This window comes from Amblyomma maculatum, chromosome 3, assembly GCF_055883805.1.
Source record: "Amblyomma maculatum isolate TAMU_Amacu chromosome 3, ASM5588380v1, whole genome shotgun sequence".
In the NCBI taxonomy this organism is placed as follows: domain Eukaryota; kingdom Metazoa; phylum Arthropoda; class Arachnida; order Ixodida; family Ixodidae; genus Amblyomma; species Amblyomma maculatum.
Window position 1 is genome coordinate 25,106,957 of NC_139346.1, and position 23,847 is coordinate 25,130,803.

The window sequence follows — 23,847 nt, forward strand, 5'->3', positions numbered from 1 at the left end:
AAACTGAACTGAACTGAAACTGGCTGATGCAATAATGGCTGGTTATATGGGATCACGCAAAAAAATGTAGAAGATAACGTCTATAACGTGAATATCGTGCTGCAGTTTGCTTCTTGTGACAGCACGTGCAGGGAAATGTTTGAGAAGACAATAATTCTTGGCGAGAGTGGCGATAATAAAGCTGGGCTTATGTTAAAGGCTTATATATGTTATCAGAAAGTTGTCCAACCGCTGTATAAGTGATATGTCTCTACATTTGAGTTTTCTGCTGAGTGTGCTTTTAATAACCTGTTGAATGAAACCAACTAGCTCGGCAGCTTTCTCTCCTGAGCATAGTGCACCCAGCGTTGCTACTTCCATGCCTTCCGAAACATACGCGATATTCCCTGTACTCAGTGAACACGACGATGGGTGCTAGAAGAGAAGGTGAAGTCGCAGCTTTGCGCAGAGCATTTGAGATTGGAGGAGTAAATTTTACTCTCTCAGGGTCGTCATGCTATTTAGTTCGAGCAATCAGCCTTACCTCATTCGGTTATAGTCGAATGTGGCTAAACACCTCGAAGCCCCTCACCACAAGGGCGTTATAGGAAATGAGTTTACTTCGCGGTGTCCGGCGTCACTTTGTAGCCTATAAACTGTGGCCGGAAAATGCAGCAGTTGCAGTTTAGAGTGCCTGCATTTCATTCAGAAACATGCTTAGTACCGTAATATTTCACTGATTGTCTCGTGCATGATCGCCTAATTATTTTAGGCGAAACAAAACCGAGATACGAAAATCAGTCTATTTTCAGATTTATGAGGGTCCAGATCACTTGCCTTGAAACTTCGAGGGCTGCGTATGACGTTAGTGGATGCTGCGCCACCTCCTCTCCTTTCACCCACACTGGGCCGGCCAAAGGTAGAGTGTAAACGCGGCAATGCCATTTGAGTTGGCGAACTTCGGTAGACCTGTTTTTTTCCGTTAAAATAATTATTCGTGATCGTCTCATGCGCGAAGGCAGTCCCTCAGCTCTGTTTCTTCAAGTCTGTCAGGATGAACATTACAGAATAGACGGCGAGAACAAGGTTCTGTAGATGAAAAGCATCTGTTTAACTGCAAAAGAGAAGCACTGTATGACCTATGCATCGGCGAGAAGGGCACCTCTTCACTCACATATGAGTATTGAAGACTTTAATCGTACTAAACCTCATCACTAAATTAAGCTAAATGGCAATTCTGCATTGAGCAGGCTTGATAAAAGTCCTCCTCACACCTCAAGCTATGACAGTCCGGAATATTACTTTCAGCACCATCCGTGAATTTGTGAGATCATAGGGCCGTTTTTGAAGTTGTTTGGGCTCTGTGCGCGCATTTGATGACCCTTAGAACGTAAATGTTTTAGCAGCAACAGAAATTTAGAAAAGAAAAACTGAGGCGCAAGTGTTCAGCGACTGCATTCTCGCTAAAGTAGCCGCACCGGAAATGTCGACCTGGGTTTGCTTTTGTTTCATGGTGATATTGTCTTGTGCAGGCCGTGAACTACGACCTCTCACCCTTTCCGAACGTGAAAACATGGTACGAGTGGATCCAGCTGAAGCTGTCGACCGTCAACGAGATCAACACCCAAGGCATAGCACAGTTCCGTGCTTGCCTCAGAATGCAGTGACGACGCGACCTCAAATGCACAAGAGCGTTTGAGTTGGCGTTGTAGAGGTAGCTGAGTAGCATTTGTAGCGCAACCTAGAAAATGCACTGTTGTGCAACGAAAATGTAGCCTTTATTGAAGAACTTAGTTGACTGCACTGCCCAATGTCTAGAAACCTTTCTCAGTATATCATATATCCGAAAACAGATATCGAGCAGTAGCATTGAAGTGGTGCTTGTTAAAGAACTCAAAGAGTGGTCGCGCACACGTGATGGAGGATCATTTTAGTCTAACACTTCAATATGTCGCTGACTGCAAAAGTGCGGCGCACAATTTCCCCTCATTTCCCATGAGCACAAGAATGTTTAGGGGGGGGGGGGGGCTAAAGTGCAGCCCTTTTGATTTGTGGTGAGATCTACAAAAGAATATTTAGGAGTACTGCTACTCACACGCCAGTGAAGTGCGTGAGCAAGAACAAGCCAGGGACCGTCTCTTATCAAAAAATATTTATTTCTGAAAGAGATTGTTTTGGATGTGCAGCACAAGAAACAAGAGTGCCACGGTGTCACAAACCCCCGCCTTTATAGTCAACAGGAGTGCGGGATCCCCTTTACTGTTACTCGTCGTCACTCTATGAGGTTTGAAAAAACTTAAAGGTTAGGCCGGTAAACCCGAGAAGTGCGTGTCGGCGTGTGGTTGAGGAATAAGTTAAAGAAGGTCACTTTCTTTCACAAGCAATTGATGATTTATACATAGTAGTCCAAATATAGAGGAAAACCCGACAATGAACAAAGCACTGTGATAAAAGAAGACTATAAAGATAAGAAAGAAGGTATTCTAGATATAATAAGTAGGGGTTACACAGAAAACACAGCGTAGTATACTGAGCTAGATCAATGTTTAAACAGAGGTGGAAACAATATTCAGTTAACCAACAGTCTGTGGCAAAAAGGAATTCTCACGGCTTTCTTGTTAGACGAGGCGTAGACGTCGCAGAGTTGATCGGTAGCGGCGGCCGTACAGATGAGGGGAACGATCGCGCGCTCGATCAAAAACAAGACGCCTCCCAGAGCGGCCGCGAGAGAGGCCCGGAAGACTGAATGTTCCCAGAGGGCACTGTCGCGTGAGTGCTGCAGTATGCGTTTTTATACTCTTGGCTGGCGGCGCTGTGGCCGCGTCAAGGACGCGCGGTTGCTGCCTCGAACGTCATGTCGAAGCCTGCTCGAATGAGTGGGGAGATCTCCTAAGTTACGCTTTGTATGTGAGGCAGGAGATCCCGTAACTTCCGCTGTATAGGTGAGGCAGCTTGTGACGCACAGTTATTCCACAATCCTAATCCAACGGTGAGGGGGGGGGGGGGGGGGGCATCTTTTCAGCAACAGTTGTAATCTAAATGTATGGTTTATAAAATAAAACGTGCTGCATTATATTTCGTTTATATTGATTTTGCCTCACATGTGGCGTCATTCAGCGTGGATAAAGCGCGTCCACATTCTGCTCTATATCATCATTATTAAACATTCAAGATTCGAACCTCCTTGTTCCAGAGAGGCAACCACCCGGAATCTTTTCTTTATTGCCGTATCTTACATCAAAATCAAATGGTAAAAAAACCAATACAAAAGCCAACTACTGCTGACGTATTTAGGAATAAAAGTTTCTCAAAACAAATAAATCATGAAGAACAGAAATCAATTCAGGCAATTCAACAGGCGTGTCTTAAGCTCGCGTTTTCTTGACCGAACGAACTTGACCCAAGTCGTTTCCTCCATAGACTGCGGAGACCCAGAAGCATGTTTAAATCGTGTCGTACTCCTTCTTCATTTTCGATTGCCAAGAGCCTTATGCCGTAGGGATCCGGGGAAAGGTGTTTTTGACTGTTCGTTGGAGCACATCTCAGTGGAAAAGTGGATCCTAAACAGTTCCGGGACATGTTGATATTGTTTCAGGTTTTTTGTATATTGGGCAGTTATTCATGGGACAAAAATACCTTTTTCATGCAGTCACGACCTAATATGAAGTGTATTCGAATGTAATTTGAAGAAAAAAATTCGTAGATGGGTTAACAGGCATTTGTTTACTCTTGCCCTGTACCTCCACGATAAGGGGAACGGTATATTTTGGAGCCGGTAACAAGGCGTCCATAGTAATATCCCTATATAGCGTTTTGAAATTTTAAGCAAGCACGCGAAGAAAAATTGGACATGGAGTGGCCTAAATGAGAGTACAACCTCTTGCATGTAACGGCTGACAGCACCAAGCAATTCGCTGATGATGAGACCAGACGTTCTGAGAGAAGTCTCTGCTACGACACTGGGATGATAGTGATGAGAGAACTATCCCTTTGATCGAGGAGGAGGCAAAATCCAGAAAGACATTCACTCAAAAATAAATACACACGGCCAAATCCTTTTTTTTCACTGGAAATAAAGAATTAATACGGCGGTTCTCTCCCAGTCTGGTGCCCAGATAAAAACACTCTTTGCACCTCTTACCCCGCCGGGGTGGCGCAGTGGTTACGGCGCTCGACTACTGTTCCCAAGGACGCGGGATCGAATCCCGGCCTCGGTGGCAGCTTTTCGATGGAGGCGAAAAGCAAGGCGCCCGTGTGCTGTGCGTTGTCAGTGCACGTTAAAGAACCCCAGGTGGTCGAAATTTCCGGAGTCCTCCACTACGACGTCTCTCATAGCCTGAGTTGCTTTGGGACGTTAAACCCCACAAACCAAACCAAACCATCTTTGCACCTCTTGAATACTGGTGCACGCAGCACATTCATTTAATTCACGTAATTTAGGTGCGAAGAAAACATTTCGAACGGCGGTACGCGAAAAGATGAATAACTTCCTTCCTTGCATACATCTGCTTTCTTCCTGGTTCTCGAACCATCCTTATTACCGTGCTAACTCGCATCTCAATAACACCATCGCAGCCGGGAGAAATGTTCAGGCATCGTTTCCATGTCGCCATGTTGAAACGAGTTCTTGACCGAGTTTATGAGCAAATTGATTCCAAATTTTGCCAAATGTAGAGATCATTTAGTTATTTCAGATACCCTCATGACACACAGGGCATTATTGACGTCAGTGGTACGTAGTACATATACAATGAAGCCGGCAAAAAAAGAGGTGACGCATACAAATATGTACCTACAAAAATTGATAAGCCTGATGACAAAAAAAAAAAAAGCCTAGCTGCAAGAAAATACGTTCCAAAAAAGCGAAACAATACAGTAGTTGAGAAGAATACTTAAGCCAAAACGAATAAATTCACAAAAATAGCCCAACAAATAGCAAGTAAACACAAACATATTGAACCTTTTGTAGAAACACTGAAAAAGCGACTGGTACGACGACAGAGGGCTATAACTAAAACAAATACGTATGAAAAAAGGAACAGAGATAAATACGCAATATTCAAAACGAAGTGAACAAAATTAGGCTGTGGTAAACCATAATATAATGACAATTTTGTCTTAACGTAATCAGCGTCATTTGCAGGTACAATATCTGGTGGTATGTGGTTCCACTCCGACGATGTTCTTGGACTTACATAATTTATTCCAGCATTACGCCAGTAATGCTGCATCTCTCAGGGCACAACACTGCGATGTCGTCTACATAAGCAAGTATTTTGACGTGAGTGGACTGCAATAGAAAGCATGTAGTACGGTTGTTTTTGTGATGGCTAAGCACGAACAGAGACTAAATAGGCCGCAAACAGAAGAGGCGATAGCAGGCCCCTCCGTTTTACCAGCAAGCGCACTACTAACCTGTCTGTGAGGTAATCATTTATAATAATACGCGTGGTACAGATATGCTATTTTCACGCCTTTGGTGATCCTTCCGCTCCAATTAATGTGCAAAAAATCACAGAACATCATATACAGAAAATCACATCTTGGGAAACGCCTACTAAGGCGTTTTCCAGGTGTAGTTGCCTCATAGCAGTGATCCCCGAGGGCACAGTTCGTGCGACGTTTACGTTTCTACCTACGTACTTTGATTCCGAAACTTTTGTGCGGCCCAACCAATTTCTTTATTAAGCTCTGGAATGTGTTCGCTAAAACTTTCACGAATACTTTATAGTCCGCCTTGGTAAGGCTAATCGGGCAATAGGTCCCCACCAGCAGTCACTTTGTGGGTTACCTGATTTTAAAATTCACTCTATGTGATGAGAGGAGGAGGAGCAAAATATTTATTGTGCTTTTCTTCTTGAGTAGAGCCCTATGTCCAGGGCTCCATGTGTCGCTGCTATCCTGCAGGCTCGCTAGTGCAGCTACCGCTGGTCTTGTTTCAGCCAACATTGTAGCAGTAGCTTAGCCACTGTTTTAAGCCTTCTAAAATTCAGCTTCCAGACCATCAGGGCCGGGAGTTTTGCGTAAGTATGTTCTCTATTGCAGGCTCCCTTTCTGCTGAAGTTGTGGGCACCCAAAAAGGCTCATCTACTACGTCATAAAGTCTAGGCAGAAGAGACAAACATTTAGCCAGGGAAGCCTCGTCCATCCCTTGATTACGGCGCATTGAAGTGATATTTAAATAACTGCTGGATAGCATGAGCATCATTTCTAATTTCACTGCCGTTCTTTACACACCTGATTTCTTTTCGGCAGGTAACATCCTTTTCATCTGTCAAAGCTCGCTTCGGTGGCGTTTCCCTGCCCACAGTTTTTGTGTCCTTGTGGGAACAACGACTGCTTTCGAGGACGTTTTTCACATATCTTTGTTCCTTCGAATACTTCCCAGGGTCGTAGTTCTCCATGCTTATTAAAATTTAAATTGTTCTCGAGTCGCATTTTCTTCATGCTTTTGTCTGGGTCGGTTCGAATGACTCTTTTCAATGGCCCTTCTTTTTATTCACACTTTGAAATGTTCCGACTAAACCGCAACAATGTTTTGTCGTTCCTCAAGCAGCTTCTGAATTTTATCTGCAAAATTTAGGAATTCCTTGCCCGCTAAGAGTTGAATTTCATTGAATTTTCATAGATTCCTGTTTAAGTTTGCCTGTTTGACAGACGTAGTCAGAGATGGCCTGATGTCGGCACTTCTTTCTCTATACCGTATTCAAAACAAAATGTCCTGTTAAAACTGCTTGCAAAACGAACTTGGTAAGTTCTCTCCTGTTTACTTGCCCACTACCGCGACCTAACATGGCCGCTGAAGCCGCTCCTACGGAGCCCGTGATCACACGTCTTTACGCTGTGGCGGCTGAAAGTGAAAAATACTCTACCCCGACTTCATGTGAACTTGTATTCTTGTCTAGCTTAAGGACGCTAGATTGCGTTGAGGGAACTGAAGGAAGGAAGAAAAAGGTACGAAAGTAAACTTGTAAGTAGAAACAAGCAAAAGTACAAAAGCGTTAAACGGGAACAAAATAAGAAATGGGAAACATAAAACGTAAATTAATTAAAGTAAAAGTAAACTTGTTGTAAAAGCAATGAAACTTGGAACGAGCTCGTAATGAAACTTGGCCATCTTCGTGTCTTCTTACTGCAGTTGCGCAAAAATTCAGAAACGCAATTTATAGCTTCGATCAAAATGGTGAGCTTAAGCAGCCAACAATCAATCAAGGAAAAGCAAATAAACAACACGTTACCGTTATTCCGTATTGCCACACGCGCTCACGTAACTGTAAAAAGATCATGGGCCGCGCCGAAGTAAAAGGGGTCTTTTCCGCTTTCGAGAAGCTGCCTAAGGTTTGCAGTTGCTTTAATCCTCGACAAGGAAGAACGGCTATCTGTAAAAAGAATCACAGACTTATGCGTCGGCGTACCATCGGTTTTTTTATCCGACAAAGAAATAAGATTTATATCTGCCAGCAGGTGAAACGTTGTTGACGATAACCTCCTTGACGCCTAGGCCTAGAAAAATATGGGCTTCTGCGCCACGACCTGTCAGTCGTAAGCCAGCGTCTGTTTTGCTTGACTCTCCTTCAATCATCCATGTCCGTTGCGCTGTACCAAGAACTATTTGCGGTGAACTCGTAACGTTTTCGCACCTGTGAGCCTTAATCTAATTTTAAGAGCGTGAGCTTTTACTACTTACGTTTGTACATTTCATGTCCGTCCTAGATTCAAGATGGCGGCCTAGTATGGGATCAACTGCCGTAGCACTGCAGTCTAGCGTTGTCATTGCAACCATGTGACACGCTCATGTAAGCTAAAGTAGTGAGCAAGGTGTGTCCACCATAGTGGTAAAGGTGGCGCGCGGTCATAAGAATGAAATCGTTCACAAGTGACCCCCAGATCATCAGAACGCAGTGACGTCATCACCGCCACATGTATGTCAAGGTGGCTCACCACCATGTATATGACGTCATCACCCAATGGCCACCATGGCTGCGTAACACCATATGTATGACGCCATCACACCACGCGATCACCAAGTAAAACCACCAGTTGAGCTGCATGATGAGTAAGGTCTGACTTCCACACAGGTTCAATCTTCGCACCCGCCCGGGGCTAGCATTTACCCTACGCTGTTGTTCAATGTATTGCCACCCGAACGAGCTCCAAGACTGGACCACTTAGAGCCACCATTGCTGTTAAAATTGGGGTCCACCCATTTGGTCCAGACGGGGGTTCACAGTGGTAACAAAAGATACGATACAATACTGACCACAAAATTATTAGTCTAGTTGAGACCTGGAAAGTGCGAAATATTCGCACCGACGACCTTTGTTCCTCGAAACCATACTGGTGGGCTACCTTCCGAGGGCCGTGAGGGCCAGTTGTCTTAGAGGAACGCCACTTCGGTCCATTGTTACCGCTCTTCAGTAGAACACCCAAAAGGCTTGGCGGCATTTGTAAAAATTTTTTCTGAGGTAGAATTTTCGGATATACAAAATAGGAAACAAGGGTACTCCTCCTTTGTGGCAAAGCCTGAAGCACAACAAAAAGCAACACAGGGACGTGACAGACACACTGGACAAGAATACTCCTGCTCTAGGAATAGCTTTATTCCAAAGGAGATTTGAAGGCTTGCTTTTAAAGTAAAAGTTGCTGCGAATATAAATTTTATTTCATTTTAATTTTTAATGGTGCACGTCTAAAGTGCACAAAGTGAACACCGCACAAGGAGATCCTAGAGTATGAACCATCAGTAGCAGCCTTCACTTGGTAAGGCAGTCTATAAGAATTTAGAATTGAGATTGCGAAATAAAAGCGCTGGGGAGGAACAGTGACAAATTAATTTTGGAGTCATTTTTATTATTAATGTAGGCATATGAATTACGCTAAACAATGCAAAATGCCTACAGGTGTAATAATTACCCAGGCCCAGAATCACAAAAATGTATAGCCAGTTAGGAGCAAAGTGGATTTTTAAATAACAATATCCATCGTCGAAATGAGGACAGAAAATAGGAATTTTCGTCTTGGAGAAATGAAAGAACGTTCAATGGCACAAAAAATGGCTGGGTTTAGGCTTCTAAGATGAGCATGCATTTGAGTTTACAAATTGTCATTATCCTCCTCATACATCCAACAAAACTGGACGTTATTCCTAAGTCTTTGTGGGTGCAGTTGAAGAATTGCTGAATCCAATTCCTTCTCAGTAGCGACACAGCTTACGATATCGATGTGTATTCCAAGTAGCAAGATAATAGTAGAATACGACACGACCACTGACCGCGTCGCCGGCTTTGCGGGGCCCTCTCATGCCGGAGCCATTTCTGGGGGAAAGGAATCTGACCGCGCTGCCGCGTGCTGTTACAATGATGTCTTCCGGTGACGCTGAGAGCGAGCACCTGTCAGGGCACTAGCGGCGCTTTCTGACGTCGTGACCGAGGAAATACCCCATACTTTGTCAGCTGATGCGACAACAAATCATCATCATTATCATCATCAGCCCGACTATACCCATTGCAGGGCGAAGGCCTCTCCCATATTACTCCAACTAATCCGGTCCTAGGCTAACTGCATCCACTTGACCGCTGCGAACTTAACCTCAATCGCCCCGTCAGGATGGCACAGTGGTTGCGGAGCTCGAATACTGTTTCAAGGATGCGGGATCGAATCCCGGACTCAGCGGCCGCTTTTCGATAGAGTCGAAGGGGAAGGCACCCGTGTGCTGACCGATGTCAGCGCACGTTAAGAAACCCCAAATGAACGGAACTCCCGGACTGATACGCTTTAAGACGCTAAACCCTACAAGCCAAACCAACCAAACTAACCTCATTCACTCACCTAACTTTCTGCCTCTCCCTTCTAGGCTTTCCTTCTTTTGTTACTCTCATGAAAATCGGCCATCCTCTCTTCGAGCTACATGCCCTGCCCATGACCATTTCTTATTCTTGATTTCCACTAGGATGCCATTAACTAGAGTTATTTCTCTGACACACTTTGCACGCTTCCTATCTCTTTACGTTACACCTACTATTTTGTGTTCCATAGCCCTCTACGTTGTCCTCAACTTAAGTAGAACTCTCTTGGTTTGCCTCCACGTTTCAGCCCCATAGGTGAGTACAGGTGAGATGCAACGTTTGTATACTTTTCTCTTGAGCTATACTGGTAAGCTGCTAGTAATAATCTGTGAGTACAGCCCAAATTACGCTGCATCGTAATATTATCCTCCTGGTTATTGCTCTTTCATGGTCCGAGTGTGCGGTTGCTACCTGTGTTCTACACATATTCGCCTACCACTTCTAGTGTTTCGCCTCCTATTGTAAACTGGTGTTCCTCTCCTGGGCTGTGGAACATTATCTTAGTCTTCTGCGTATTAATTTTTAGACCGATTTTAATACTTTTCCTTTCTAGGTCATTAATCATTCTCCGAATCCATCCGCTGCGTTACTTTACTTAACAAGGCAATACCATCAGCGAATAGCAGGTTACCGAGGCAGGTTACTGAGGCAGGTTTCCGTTTTCTAAATTGCAGGCCCCTACAAAAGCTCTTATCCCTAACTGCTCCCATTCGAAGTCCCTGAATACTTCCTCGAAGCAAGCGGTGAATAGTACTTATGGGGATTTTATCACTGTCCTTATGCAGACCTACAAATACTAGCTTCAAAAGAAGCCTTTGTCATTGCTTTATGCGAAATCAGATACTAGCTCCAAAACAAGTCTAGCGACTCTCCCTTGCTGAACAGGCGGGCATTACCTGTGTAGCGTTACGTCCTTAGCGCAGGTTACACTAAAGGCACCCGCGATCTGCCACCTGTGGGACTTCAACGATGCTGACGGAAGCAGCGACACGAGCTTCGTCAACGCATGGCTGGAGTTAGAATAGCGGCAGACGAGCTAATGAGTTCCAACTGTACCCAGGCAGCAGGGACAATCTGTGCGCCGAAAATGTGCTCGCTCCCGGCAGCCTCCTCGACAATAGAGGAAATCTATAAAGATGTCTCCAAGCTCCCACATAAGAAAGAAATAAAGAGACGGGTTAGTTGGTGACCAGTATTAGAATGCATCTTGAAACTGCGCAAAAAGACAAGAGACGAGAAAGAAACCAACAAAGCGCGGAACTTAAACTAGTTGGTTACAATGGTGCGTCACATTTTATACATTCATCGCAATCACACTGTGACATAACAAACATCATCACTTAAAACGGATGCGCAGGTGTTTACGGGGAAATCATGCTATCCAGATATGCAAACTCCTTATCAGACAAGTTGATCGAGGTTTTGCTGGCACACCAGCCGGATTCATTCTTAGTACAGTAGGCCTCGTACACTTCTTTTCAGGACTGTTGTCTCGCGGAACCGAGGTGTGCAACTACAGCAGTGGCGGCAATGGTCGCCTACTCCTGCGTGGTGGTCCTGAAGTCTGACGTTTATGCAACGCCAAGTTTGTCCAGCGCAGCTGTTGCCATAGGACAAAGGTATTTTGTATACGACCCCGCTTTTGCACGCTACAAATCTGTCTGCGGGCTTAATACTGCATTCTTCCTTGTGCCTTCTTTGCACCTTACTGCATAGGCCGGCCAGTTTTTGGAGTGTGGTGAAGACCACCGGCACGTCGCTTTCAGAGCCACTTTTTTCAAGCAATGAGAGATGTGGTGGAAATATCGGGTGGCAACAGGTCTCTTGCGTTGTGCTTCTTCTCTGCAGCGGTGCTCGGGTACACCCCTAACTTTACTGGCAAGGACGCCTAGAACAAGTAATTGGGACAGCCTTTTTACCTGCAACCCCACGCTGTGTGACGTTTCGTGATTGAATGTTTTGTCTAGAGCAGCCCATAGGCAGTTTTTTGTAATACCCTTTTTTACGAGCTTGGAATGAGCTGACGGTTGGCTTAAAGAAGCTTCTTTTCGACCAAAGCTGATACCGCCAGCACGCTTGGGATTCGCGGACAACAATGTAGATATCCAGGAATTGCAAGGATCCTAGCGCTGGTACATCATGGGTGAAGCTAAGCCCAAAGGCGCACTCGGAGAAGGTTTCTATAACCCGATGCACTGCAGTTATAGTCCCTCTTGCATAACCTCTTTCAAGAAAATAGCATAATAATCCGAGTAGGTAGTGTCAAGACGCGCTGCAGTTCGATTACCACAGTATGATAAAAATATGTCGCTCAAGAAAGGGCTATGCAAGAAGCAATACAAACGCCACGCTTTTGATGAAGTTCTTTCCTTCAAAGTTAATAATGGTCGAAGAATGATAAAACCGAAAAATTTCTAAAAAGTTATTTACGCTTAGCTTAGGATCCCTGCAATTCCTCCGCGCAACCCAAGTGTGCTGGGGGTATTAGCCTCATTCAAGAAAGCTATTTGCCGCCACCAGTCAGCTCATTCCAAGCTCGTAAAAAGGCGTATTGCAAAAAACTGCCTGTGAGCTGATCTCGACAAGTCCTGTAATAACGAAATGTAACACAGCGTGGGTTTGCAGCTAAAAGGCTGTCCAAATTACATCTGTGCTAGGGGCCCTTTCCATTGAAGCCATTGGTGTACCCGAGCACCACCGCAGGGAAGAAGCACAACACAAGAGACCTGTTGCCTCCCGATATTAAGGCGAAAGCCTGTAATGGCTCACGTTGCCGTGGACAAAATCTGTCCCGCTTATGCGGCGTGCTAATTGGCCGAAGGGGGGTGCGTCCCTGCCATCAGCAATGCCACACTTGAACGTGCGCCAAGGAACGCCACCCGACAGGAGCGATGGTGTACTGTCCAAATTCATATTTGCCGGGGAAAGTGGGAGAAATACCGCGCCTTTCCTTTCCTGTAAACCAATTATAATTATATGTAGCACTGAGACGAGTGCCGACAAGAGGGGTGCCGACAAGAGGCTACCGATGGGAGACAAAAAAAAAAATAGGATAAGAAGAGTATGACTTCAGAGACCCTCTAATTTTAAGGCAATTGATTGATTTATAGGAAGGGAAAGGCGCGGTAACTGTCTCACTCGTTTTCTTCTGGACACCGCAACCACGCCGTAAGAGAAGGGCGGAAGGTGGGAGTGAAAGTGGAAAGAGAGAAAGAGGAGCCGTAGTGGAGGAGTAATTTCGACCACCTGGGGATCTTTAACGTGCGCTGACATCGCACAGCACACGGACGCCTCTTCGTTTCGCCTCCATCGAAACGCAGCCGCCGAGGTCGGGTTCGAACCCGGGTACACCAGCAATGTAGTCGGGCGTCTTACCACTGCACCACCCTGGCGGGGCAATTTTAAGGCGAAAGCCGTTAATGGCTCATACTGTCGTGGACAAAGTGTGTCCCGCTTTTGCGGCGGCTGTCGCGTGGCGTTCCTTGGTGCGCGTTAAAGTGTGGTATTGCAGATGGAAGGAACGCTATACAAGATGACGCTTCTCAGGCTTTCGCCATTCAAGTCGCAAAAGTCCCTCGTAATTATTTCCACCAGATCTCGCACAGCTTGAAAAAGGTGGCTCTGAAAGATGACGTGCTGGTGGTCTTCTACATCATAATCATCCTTAGCCTGATTATACCGACTGCTGGGCAAAGGCTTCTCCCATATTCCTCCAATTAACCCGGTCCTGTGCGAGCTGCATGCACTCGACCCCTGCGAACTTCTTAACCTCATCTGCCCACCTTATTTTCTGCCGCACTCTGCTACGCTTTCCTTCCCTTGGAATCCAGTTTGTTACCCTTCACGATCATCATTTATATTATCTTTGCACTACATGTCCTGCCCCTTCATGAATCACTGCCTTGTAGTGGCGGAGGGGTTTGCGAAACTCGATGAAGTCGTGAGCTCTGCTGTGTAGGGCCACCCCAGATAGACAGGTCACGGCAGAGAGTTCTGACAAAATGGGATTCACTGGAGAAGGTAATGGCAACCCACTCCAGTATTTCCTGCCAAGAAAACCCTATGGCCAGTCACAATACCATTAATGATATGGCGCCGGAAGATGAGCCTCCCAGGTTGGAAGGAGTCCCACATGTTACTGGGGTGAACAAAGGGCGATTCCTAGTAGCTCCAGGACGAATGAAGCGGCTGGGCTAAAGCCAAAAGGACGCTCAGTTGTGGATGTGTCGGGAAGCGACCGGAAAGTCCGATGTTGCAAGGAGATATATCACATAGCAACATGGAATGTAAGATCTATGACGCAAGGTAAACTGGATGTCGTCAAGCGAGAAATGGACAGATTGAACACTGACATCTTGGGTATCAGCGAGCTCAAGAGGACCGGAATGGGAGAATTTAACTCCGGCGACCATCATGTCTTTTATTGTGGGCACGAATCCAAGAGAAGGAATGGGGTCGCTCTCATAGTAAACAGAAGAATGGGCAAAGCAGTGCTAGGGTACAACCCCAAAAACGACTGTAAGGTCCGGCGCGTTGCCGTTTGTATTTTTGAGCATCCTTGACTGGGAAGGAATGTCTCGGCGGGGTGCCGTGGTGCGAACTGCGCGTCTGGTCTGTTTTCAAACACTTCCTAGAAGGAGACCATTAGTTCAAGAATCAAGAGCGCAGGCTCCTCGTTCGGACCCCGCCACACGTGTCCCTTTGTTACGGGAGACGGGAGAGACCCTCCGCTTCCCTCGAGCCGGACCTCATTAACGCGGCTCCCCGTGGTCCCGTCGCCCGAGTGAGAACGGCCGGGGGCCATAAATCCCGCGAGAGGGGTCTGGCTTTCGTCCCGCTGCATAACGTGTAGCTTGCTAGTACACGACTGTCAGTAATCGAAACGGTCAGATAGGCTGCGACGGGTGGCCCACATACGCGGGGAAGAGCTACAGTTACTGTGTTTTTATATTTTTACGTGTGGAAAGGGGCGCGCTCTCGGCTCACCTCCGGAGCGCGGGACGGGCCCCGAGTGTCTTTTGCTGGAGCTACTCCTTGCGTTAGGACGCTCGTGCAGGCGAGCGCCGGGAGTAGCTAGTGGTTGCTTTGGAGCTGGGGCAAGAGGCGCCAGCTCGACTGCGGGGACGCGGAGTCCCTTGTCGCTCTGCTTAGCGGTCGGCGCGGCCGACCACTGCTAGTTTTCCTTTGTGAATTTACTCTTGTACCTCTTATTCTTTTGTATAAAGTTCTCCGGTTGTACACCAAGTTGCTCCACCAACTTACTGGCTTGCTCCACCATCCAGTCACCCCTCAACATCTGAACCAAAAACTTTACTGGCGCAGTCGCGACAGGATTGGTGTGCTGCAGCTCAATCGAGAGACAAGGTGCGTGAAGCATCGGGCGTCGATACGCCGAAGACAACGAGCAGGTACAAGAGGGTGCGTCAAGCATCGGGCGTCAAGGCGCCGAAGACGAGGACGTCAATGAGCAGCGATACGAGCGACACAGAAGCTTGCAAGCGCAAGTGGACGCGTCTGTCGACGGACGCGAGCGGAGCCCTCGAGTAGCAACAACAGCGGACGACTTCAAGCGGCGCCACTTTGACGATCGACGCCATTCCAGTCCGAAAAGAGGACCCGGCGGGCAGCACGGAGTGAGTTCCCTGGTCCCTTTGTTTTCTTGGCGTTCACTGTTTGATGTGGCTGGTGTAGTTAATGCTGACCAGATTTAGGCATCTTAACCCCAACAAGGCACTGACAATGGATAGTGACGGTGACGGGGGAGACGGTGGCGACAAGGGCAGCACTGAGGCGCCGAGACCTCAGTGTGGCCGAAACATTGAAAAGGAGTTAGAGTTGTATGAAAAGAAGATAAGGGCTTTAGAGCTCCAGATGCAACTCATGCTGGCTAACGGGCAAAGTGCGGCGCCTTCGGAGAACGATCGTCTGAGGCAGTACGCTAAGCTACTCGCCGGCGCGTTCCCCAAATTACCAGCGGATGGTGAAGTGCCGGTCTGGTTTGAGTCGGTGGAATGCTCGCTCGAGGCTTTCAGCGTTCCGAAGGAACACTGGGCGCAGCTCGTGTTCCCGATGCTGGCCGAGCGAGTGACCTACTTGTCAACTCGGTTCACCGCCGAGCAGCACCGGGACTACGACAAGCTGAAGGCGGTGGTCCTAGAGGAGCTAAAACTTTCAGCCGCAGAGTACAAAAGGCGGTTTTCTGGGGCCACCAAGCGCCGCGAAGAAACCTGGAAGGCATTTGTCACCCGCCTCCAGAGTTATCTAAATTTTTATTTAATGTCTCGATGCGTGTCATCATTCGATGAGCTTGTAAGGCTATTGGTAGCCGATCAGCTCAAGGCGGGGCTGTCAGAGGAAGCCAACAAATATGTTAAGCTACGCGAAGGAGAGAAGTGGCTGAAGGCGGACGAGATAGCCGCGCTGCTACAAACATATGAGGAAGCCGCTGGAAAGGGCAGCGCTCAGAGGAAAGACGACAGCTTTAAAGCCCCTGACACGCGTCCAAGGGCCAGAGCCGATTCCGCACCTTTGCAGAATTCAGGGTCGGAGCGAGCAGAGAGAACTGGAGGCAGGGCAGGAGGAGAAAGGAAAAGGCCATCGCGATCGAGTGGCTGTTTCCGATGCGGGAGCTGGAGACATTTTGTTGCGAATTGTCCATACGGTGGCGAGAACCCAGCCGACAAGCGAGATGATCCGCCACGCGAGGATAAGTTAACGGCACGCGTGTCGACCCACGATGAGCAAACCACGCGTCCTGCGCTCAGGGACATTAAACTCAGCTGTCGGGAAGCTGTTATCAGCGCCATGGTAGACACTAGCGCTGACATCACTGTCTTGCGTGAGAGCATGGTGCCTGAGGAGTTTGTAACCGCACAGAGGACAATCGATCTCATTTCTGCTTTCGGAGAGAGGGTAGAGGCGAAGCTGGCCATCGTCCCGTTGAGTTTGTATCGTGGTAATTCGTTAATCGAAGCCGGGGAATATTCGACATCGGTGAAGTGCGCGCTCACCGACAAGCTCACGCATACGGATTGCCTAATCTCCGCAGATGCCTGGGAACAGCTGCAGGACTCGGGCGAAATTGGCAGCGAGAGTCGCGTGCAGGCAGTGGTAACGGTGCCGACACCGGATGAAATACCAGATGAATCTGGGCTAGATGCTAGCGCGGAGCCCGTCTTGTTGTCAGAGAATGAAATGCTGCAGGATGCGACAGTTGTCATTAATGCGGTGGAGAAATCACAAGATGACAACGTGATTACTGAGCGTAGCGGGGTGCAGAGGTTTCGGGAGGAGCAGCACGAGGATGAGACTCTGCGTCAGGCCTGGCAGAATGCTAGGCAAGAGAAGGCTGGCATGTCAATTGTAGAGGGAGTCTTGTATCATAGAGACCAGGTGTTAGGTCAGGGGGTGCAGCAGTTAGTACTGCCAAAATCACGACGCGAGGCCGCACTGAGCCTGGCAGTTGATTCCTATTGGGACGGACACATTGGCTTTCGGAAAACTAAAGCTCGCCTAAAGTTAAGTTTCTATTGGCCGGGCATGGAGGCGGACATCCGCAAACACTGCGACAGCTGCCACAGTTGTAAAGTTCGGTCCGACGGCCGGCAAACCGACAGGGTACCGATAGCGCCTCCCCCACGTAAACAGACCTGGACAGGAGATATTGGGGAACCTGGGGGGCTAGCGGAGGCCCCCTATGACTACTTGAAAAACCTTAAACCGCAGCTCGAGATCACGGCCGACATCGCGGAGCTAAGGAGCAGCAAACAGCAAGAGGCTCACGCGTTTCACTACAACAGGCACGCGATGGTGAAAACCTTTCGTGAAGGTGAGGCGGTTCTCGTCTTTGATGACAAGAGACCAAGGAAATTGTACCCGAAGTGGCTCGAGCCGGCGGTAGTGAAAAAGAGATACCGCGAGCAATCGTACTATGTACAAATGAGTGACGGTCGCCGCATGCTAGTGCATGCAAATAAGTTATGTCCCTACATCGGCAGGGTAGACTCAGTGAGAGTCATATTTCAGGATGACAGCGACTTTGGTGAAGTCGAATATACTCCGCAGGGGTATGTTCTCAATTTTGCAGATATCGCTCTGCCACTGACACGCCTAACGGGGAAAGGCTCACCGAATAAGATACCGTGGCCAGATGATGCGGACAAAGGCTTCAGCGCCGTAAAGAGGGCCCTATGCGAGGCTGTTTTGTTGACTACTCCGGACCCGCGAAAGCCGTATCTGCTTTTAGCGGAAGCGTCGGCAGTGGCTGCCGGTGCCTGTTTGGCGCAGCTTTCTGACGACGACACGGAGGCGCCCATAGCCTTCGCCAGACACACGTCAGTTCTAATGCGATGGGCTGCAATCAAAAGGGAGGTTTACGCCGTAATATGGGCGGTAAAGAAATTTGAGACGTGGGTGTTTGCTGCCACCGTAACCGTTGTCACCGATAGCATCCTCTCTCATTCCTTGCGAGTAGTATGCCCCAAAGCGCGAAGCTTACTCGCAGATGCCTTGTCTGAAACCCCCAACGCTTGTTGGAACAGGCCACCGGCTGACATCCCGCAGTGACCGCTGGGGACAGTGGGCCAGGGAATGGTGCGCGAGCAACAAACTGTAATCATTGGATTCGAAGTGTGCACGCCAAAGCCAAACTCAGTAATCCTGTGGACCATCTGTGTGTGTGTATTTTTTTTTTCGCATCATGTGTTTGTGGTTGTATGTGATGAAGGGTCGCGCAGCCATGCTCACCGGCTTCCATAGCTGGCGTGAGCTGCAGGACTCAACCGCCACTTGCCGAACCTTTTTCTTGTTGTTTTGTCTCGGCTTATCTTTCAATAGATTACCCGAGTCTTGGGGGGAAGGTGTAAGGTCCGGCGCGTTGCCGTTTTTATTTTTGAGCATCCTTGACTGGGAAGGAATGTCTCGGCGGGGTGCCGTGGTGCGAACTGCGCGTCTGGTTTGTTTTCAAACACTTCCTAGAAGGAGACCATTAGTTCAAGAATCAAGAGCGCAGGCTCCTCGTTCGGACCCCGCCACACGTGTCCCTTTGTTACGGGAGACGGGAGAGACCCTCCGCTTCCCTCGAGCCGGACCTCATTAACGCGGCTCCCCGTGGTCCCGTCGCCCGAGTGAGAACGGCCGGGGGCCATAAATCCCGCGAGAGGGGTCTGGCTTTCGTCCCGCTGCATAACGTGTAGCTTGCTAGTACACGACTGTCAGTAAGCGAAACGGTCGGATAGGCTGCGACGGGTGGCCCACATACGCGGGGAAGAGCTACAGTTACTGTGTTTTTATATTTTTACGTGTGGAAAGGGGCGCGCTCTCGGCTCACCTCCGGAGCGCGGGACGGGCCCCGAGTGTCTTTTGCTGGAGCTACTCCTTGCGTTAGGACGCTCGTGCTGGCGAGCGCCGGGAGTAGCTAGTGGTTGCTTTGGAGCTGGGGCAAGAGGCGCCAGCTCGACTGCGGGGACGCGGAGTCCCTTGTCGCTCTGCTTAGCGGTCGGCGCGGCCGACCACTGCTAGTTTTCCTTTGTGAATTTACTCTTGTACCTCTTATTCTTTTGTATAAAGTTCTCCGGTTGTACACCAAGTTGCTCCACCAACTTACTGGCATTGCTCCACCATCCAGTCACCCATCAACATCCGAACCAAAAACTTTACTACGACCGAATGATTTCACTTCGGATTCAAGGTCACCCTTTCAACATAACAGTTATCCAAGTCTATGCACCAACCACTACTGCTGAAGAAGCTGACGTTGAGAGATTTTATGCGGACCTACAATGCCTCTTAGACCGCACCCCATCATCAGAGGTCGTTTTTCTCATAGGAGACTGGAATGCTAAGGTCGGGAGTGAAGAAATATCCGGAATTATAGGCAAGTTCGGGCTTGGCGAGCCAAATGAAGCTGGGCAGAGGCTAGTAGAGTTTTGTCAAGAAAACAACCTGACCATAGCGAATACTCATTTTCAACAGCACAAGAGGCGCCTGTACACATGGACTTCACCGGACGGTCTGTACAGGAATCAGATCGATTATATTCTTTGCCGGAAGAGATGGAGAAGCGCTATACAAGCAGTAAAAACAAGGCCTGGGGCCGATTGTGGCACCGATCATCAGCTTCTTGTAGCCAAAATTAAGCTTCGATTGAGGAAAATGCAGAAAACTAGAAGGCCTTTCAGGCAGGATCTGGATCAAATTCCATTAGAATATGCTGTGGAAGTGAGGAATCGATTTCAAGAATTAGATCTGAAGACAGAGAGCCTGAAGAGATGTGGACTGATGTTAGTGATATAATACAAAACGGTGCTGCTAAGGTAGTTCCAAAGCAAAAGAAATGCAAGAAAGCAAACTGGTTATCTGAAGAGGCTTTGCAAATAGCTGAGGAAAGGAGGATGGTAAATGTTATGGGGAAAAGAGAAAGATACAGTTCTCAATGCGGAATTTCAGAAAATAGCAAGGAGAGATAAGAATGCCTTCCTGAACATACAGTGCCAAGCAGTTGAGGAAAACAGCCAATTAAGGAACACAAGAGCTCTGTATAAGACAATCAAATATATCAAAGGAAGCTTCTGTGCTAAGCTGGGCGTGATAAAGGACAAAGGAGGCAAGGACCTCACTGAAGCCTCAGAGATAAAGAGGTGGCAGGAATACACTGCAGAACTGTACAAGACGGACCCGGATGTGCAAACCCAACATAAGACGGTTGTGATTACTGATCTCGAGCCGGGCATCCTGAAGAGTGAAGTAGAATGGGCCTTAGCCAGCCTTGCTAAGAACAAAGCTAGCAGAATTGATGGCATTCCAGCTAAATTGCTTCAAAACCTCAACCATGACGATGCTGTTAACGTTCTGTATACATTATGTCAGCAAATTTGGACAACCCTGCAGTGGCCACAGGAATACAGGAAGTCACTTTACATCCCCATTCCAAAGAAAACCAGTGCCAAAGATTGTTCCAAGTACCGCACGATCGCGCTTATTACGCATGTAGCAAGGTGATGTTGAAAATCCTCCATGGTAGGCTGCAGCAGTATGTGGATCGGGAGCTTCCGGACGTGCAAGCTGGGTTTTGCAAGGGCAGAAGAACTAGAGACCAAATTGCCAACCATCGCTGGATCATGGAAAAAGCAAGAGAGTTCCAGAAACCCATCTACTTCTGCTTTATTGATTATGCGAAAGCGTTTGACTGCGTAGATCACAGCGGATTGTGGCAAGCTCTCCAAGAGATGGGAGTTCCAATTCGCCTCATCTGTCTCCTCAGGAACCTGTATGAAGGGCAAGAGGCCAGAGTCAGAACTGGGCATGGTCTTAGTGATTGGTTTCCGATTGAGAAAGGAGTGAGGCAAAGCTGCATACTGTCGCCCTGCCTCTTTAACCTATATGCAGAGTGCATCATGAGGAAGGCCGGTCTGGACGAGTCTTCAGCTGGAGTGAAGATTGCTGGAAAACGTATCAATAACCTTAGATATGCGGATGATACCACTTTAATGGCAGAAAGTGAAGTGGAACTCAAGAGACTTCTGATGCGCGTACAAGAAGAGAGTGAGAAGTTTGGGCTTAAACTGAACATTAAAAAGACAAAGATCATGGCGTCTTGCCCTATCAAGTCCTGGAGCATCAAGGTACAAGAAATGGAAGCTGTGACAGATTTTCTGTTCTTGGGCTCCAAGATTACCTCGGAAGGAGACTGCAGCCATGAAATTAGGAGACGCCTGCTTCTGGGAAAGAGAGTAATGGTTAGCCTTGACCGCCTAGTAAAGAGCAGAGACATTAGCCTGCCAACCAAGATCAGTATAACTCGTGCTATGGTCTTTCCAGTGTTGATGCATGGATGCGAGAGTTGGACTGTAAAAAAGGCAGACCGCCGAAGAATTGACGCGTTTGAATTGTGGTGCTGGCGAAGACTCTTAAGAGTTCCTTGGACTGCCAGAAGATCAAATCAGTCGATATTGTCGACCATAAACCCTGACTGCTCATTGGAGGGTCAAATTTTAAAGTTAAAGCTCAGCTACGTTGGTCATCTGATGAGAAGAGAGGAGTCGCTGGAGAAAGATTTGATGTTGGGAAAGGTTGAGGGTCGCCGGAGAAGGGGTAGGCGGCGAACGCGAAGGTTAGATGGCATCCTCGAGGCACTGCAGATGAAGTTATGTGATGTTAGGAAGTCAGTGAGAGACCGGAAAACGTGGCGTGACATGGTCCATAGGGTCACGAAGAATCGAACACGACTGAACGACTGAACTGAACTGACATGTCCTGCCCATGCCCATTTCTTCTTCTCGATTTCCACTAGAATGTCAGTGACTTGAGTTATTTCTCTGACCCACTCTACACGTTTCCTATCTCTTAACGTTATCCCTATAATTTTTCTTTCCATAGCCCTCTGTGTTGTCCTCAACTTAAGTAAAACCCTCTGTGTTATCTTCCACGTTTCAGCCCCTTAGGTAAGTATCGATAAAATGCAACTGTGGTATACTTTCATCCTGAGCGATACCGGTAAGCTCAGTTCAGTTCAGTCGTTCAGCCGTGTCCGACTCTTAGTGACCCTATGGATCATATCACGCCACGCTTCCCGGTCTCTCACTATCTTCCTAACATCACATAACTTCATATGCAGCACCTCGAGGAAGCCATCTAACCACCGCGTTCGCTGTTTACTCCTTCTCCGGTGACCATCAACCTTTCCAACATCAAATCTTTCTACAGCAACTCCTCTCTTCTCATCAGATGACCAAAGTAGCTGAGCTTTAACTTTAGAATTTGATCCTCCAATGAGAAGTCAGGGTTCACGGTCGTTAATATCGACTGATTTGATCTTCTGGCAGTCCAAGGAACTCTCAAGAGTCTCCGCCTGCACCACAATTCAAACGCGTCAATTCTTCGGCGGTCAACCTTCTTCACAGTCCAGCTCTCGCATCCATACATCACAACTGGATAGACCATAGCACGAGTGATACGGATCTTGGTTGGCAGTCTAATGTCTCTGCTCTTTAAGGCGGTCAAGGTTAGCCTTGGCTCTCTTTACCAGAAGCAGGCGTCTTCTAATTTTATGGCTGCAGTCTCCTTCCGAAGCAATCTTGGAGCCCAAGAAGAGAAATCTGTCACAGCTTCCATTTCTTGTACCTTGATGTTCCTGGACTTGATAGGTCAAGAAGCCAAGATCTTTGTGTTTTAAATGTTCAGTTGCCCTTCATTTTCTGCTATTAAAGTGCTATCATGCGCATATCTAAGGTTGTTGATACGTTTTCCAGCAATCTTCACTCCAGCTGAAGACTCGTCCACACCGGCCTTCCTCATGATGCACTCAGCACATAGGTTAAATAGGCAGGGCGACAGTATGCAGCCTTGTCTCACTCCTTTCTCAATCGGAAACCAATAAGACCATGCCCAGTTCTGAATGTGGCCTCTCGCCCTTCATACAGGTTCCCGAGGAGACATATGAGGTGAATTGGAACTCCCATCTCTTGGAGAGCTTGCCACAATCTGCTGTGATCTACGCAGTCAAACGCTTTCACATAATCAATAAAGCAGAAGATGGATTTATGGAACTCTTTTGCTTTTTCCATGCTCCAACGAAGGTTGGCGATCCGGTCTCTAGTTCCTGTGCTCATGCGAAACCCAGCTTGCACGTCCGGAAACTCTCGGTCCATATACTGCTGCAGCCTACCTTGGAGGATTTTTATTATCACCTTGCTATCATGCGAAATAAGCACGATCGTGCGGTACTTGGAACAATCTTTGGCACTGGTTTTCTTTGGAATGGGGATGTAAACTGACCTCCTGCAATCCCGTGGCCACTGCAGGGTTGTCCAAATTTGCTGACATAACGTATACAGAACGTTAACAGCATCGTCATGGTTGAGGTTTTGAAGCAATTTAGCTGGAATGACATCAATTCCGCTAGCTTTGTTCTTAGCAAGGCTGGCTAAGGCCCATTCCACTTCACTCTTCAGGATGCCCGGCTCGAGATCAGTAATCACAACCGTCTTATGTTGGGTTTGCACATCCGGGTCCGTCTTGTACAGTT

General features: G+C 47.7%; 2 protein-coding genes across 2 annotated transcripts in view; both read left to right on the forward strand.

Annotated features, from left to right (window-relative positions):
* LOC146194366 (glutathione S-transferase 1-like) overlaps positions 1–1,790 on the forward strand; it is a 66,543-nt gene extending 64,753 nt beyond the window's left edge. Inside the window, exon 6 of the mRNA XM_084597380.1 lies at positions 1,512–1,790. Within this exon, the coding sequence (XP_084453506.1) occupies positions 1,512–1,646 (135 nt within the window). The 3' untranslated portion in view covers positions 1,647–1,790. The remainder of the gene's footprint in view (positions 1–1,511) is intronic.
* Positions 1,791–11,328: 9,538 nt separating this feature from the next.
* Positions 11,329–19,501, forward strand: LOC146194367 (uncharacterized). The gene is made up of 2 exons (XM_084597379.1): positions 11,329–11,443; positions 15,147–19,501. Exon 2 carries the CDS (start codon positions 15,519–15,521, stop codon positions 18,387–18,389), a length of 2,871 nt encoding a protein of 956 aa, XP_084453505.1. The 5' UTR covers positions 11,329–11,443; positions 15,147–15,518; the 3' UTR covers positions 18,390–19,501.
* The last annotated feature ends 4,346 nt before the right edge of the window (positions 19,502–23,847 follow it).

Excerpts from the sequence above, each read along its gene's own strand:
- LOC146194367 (XM_084597379.1), top strand. The coding sequence starts at position 15,519 with ATGCTGACCAGATTTAGGCATCTTAACCCCAACAAGGCACTGACAATG.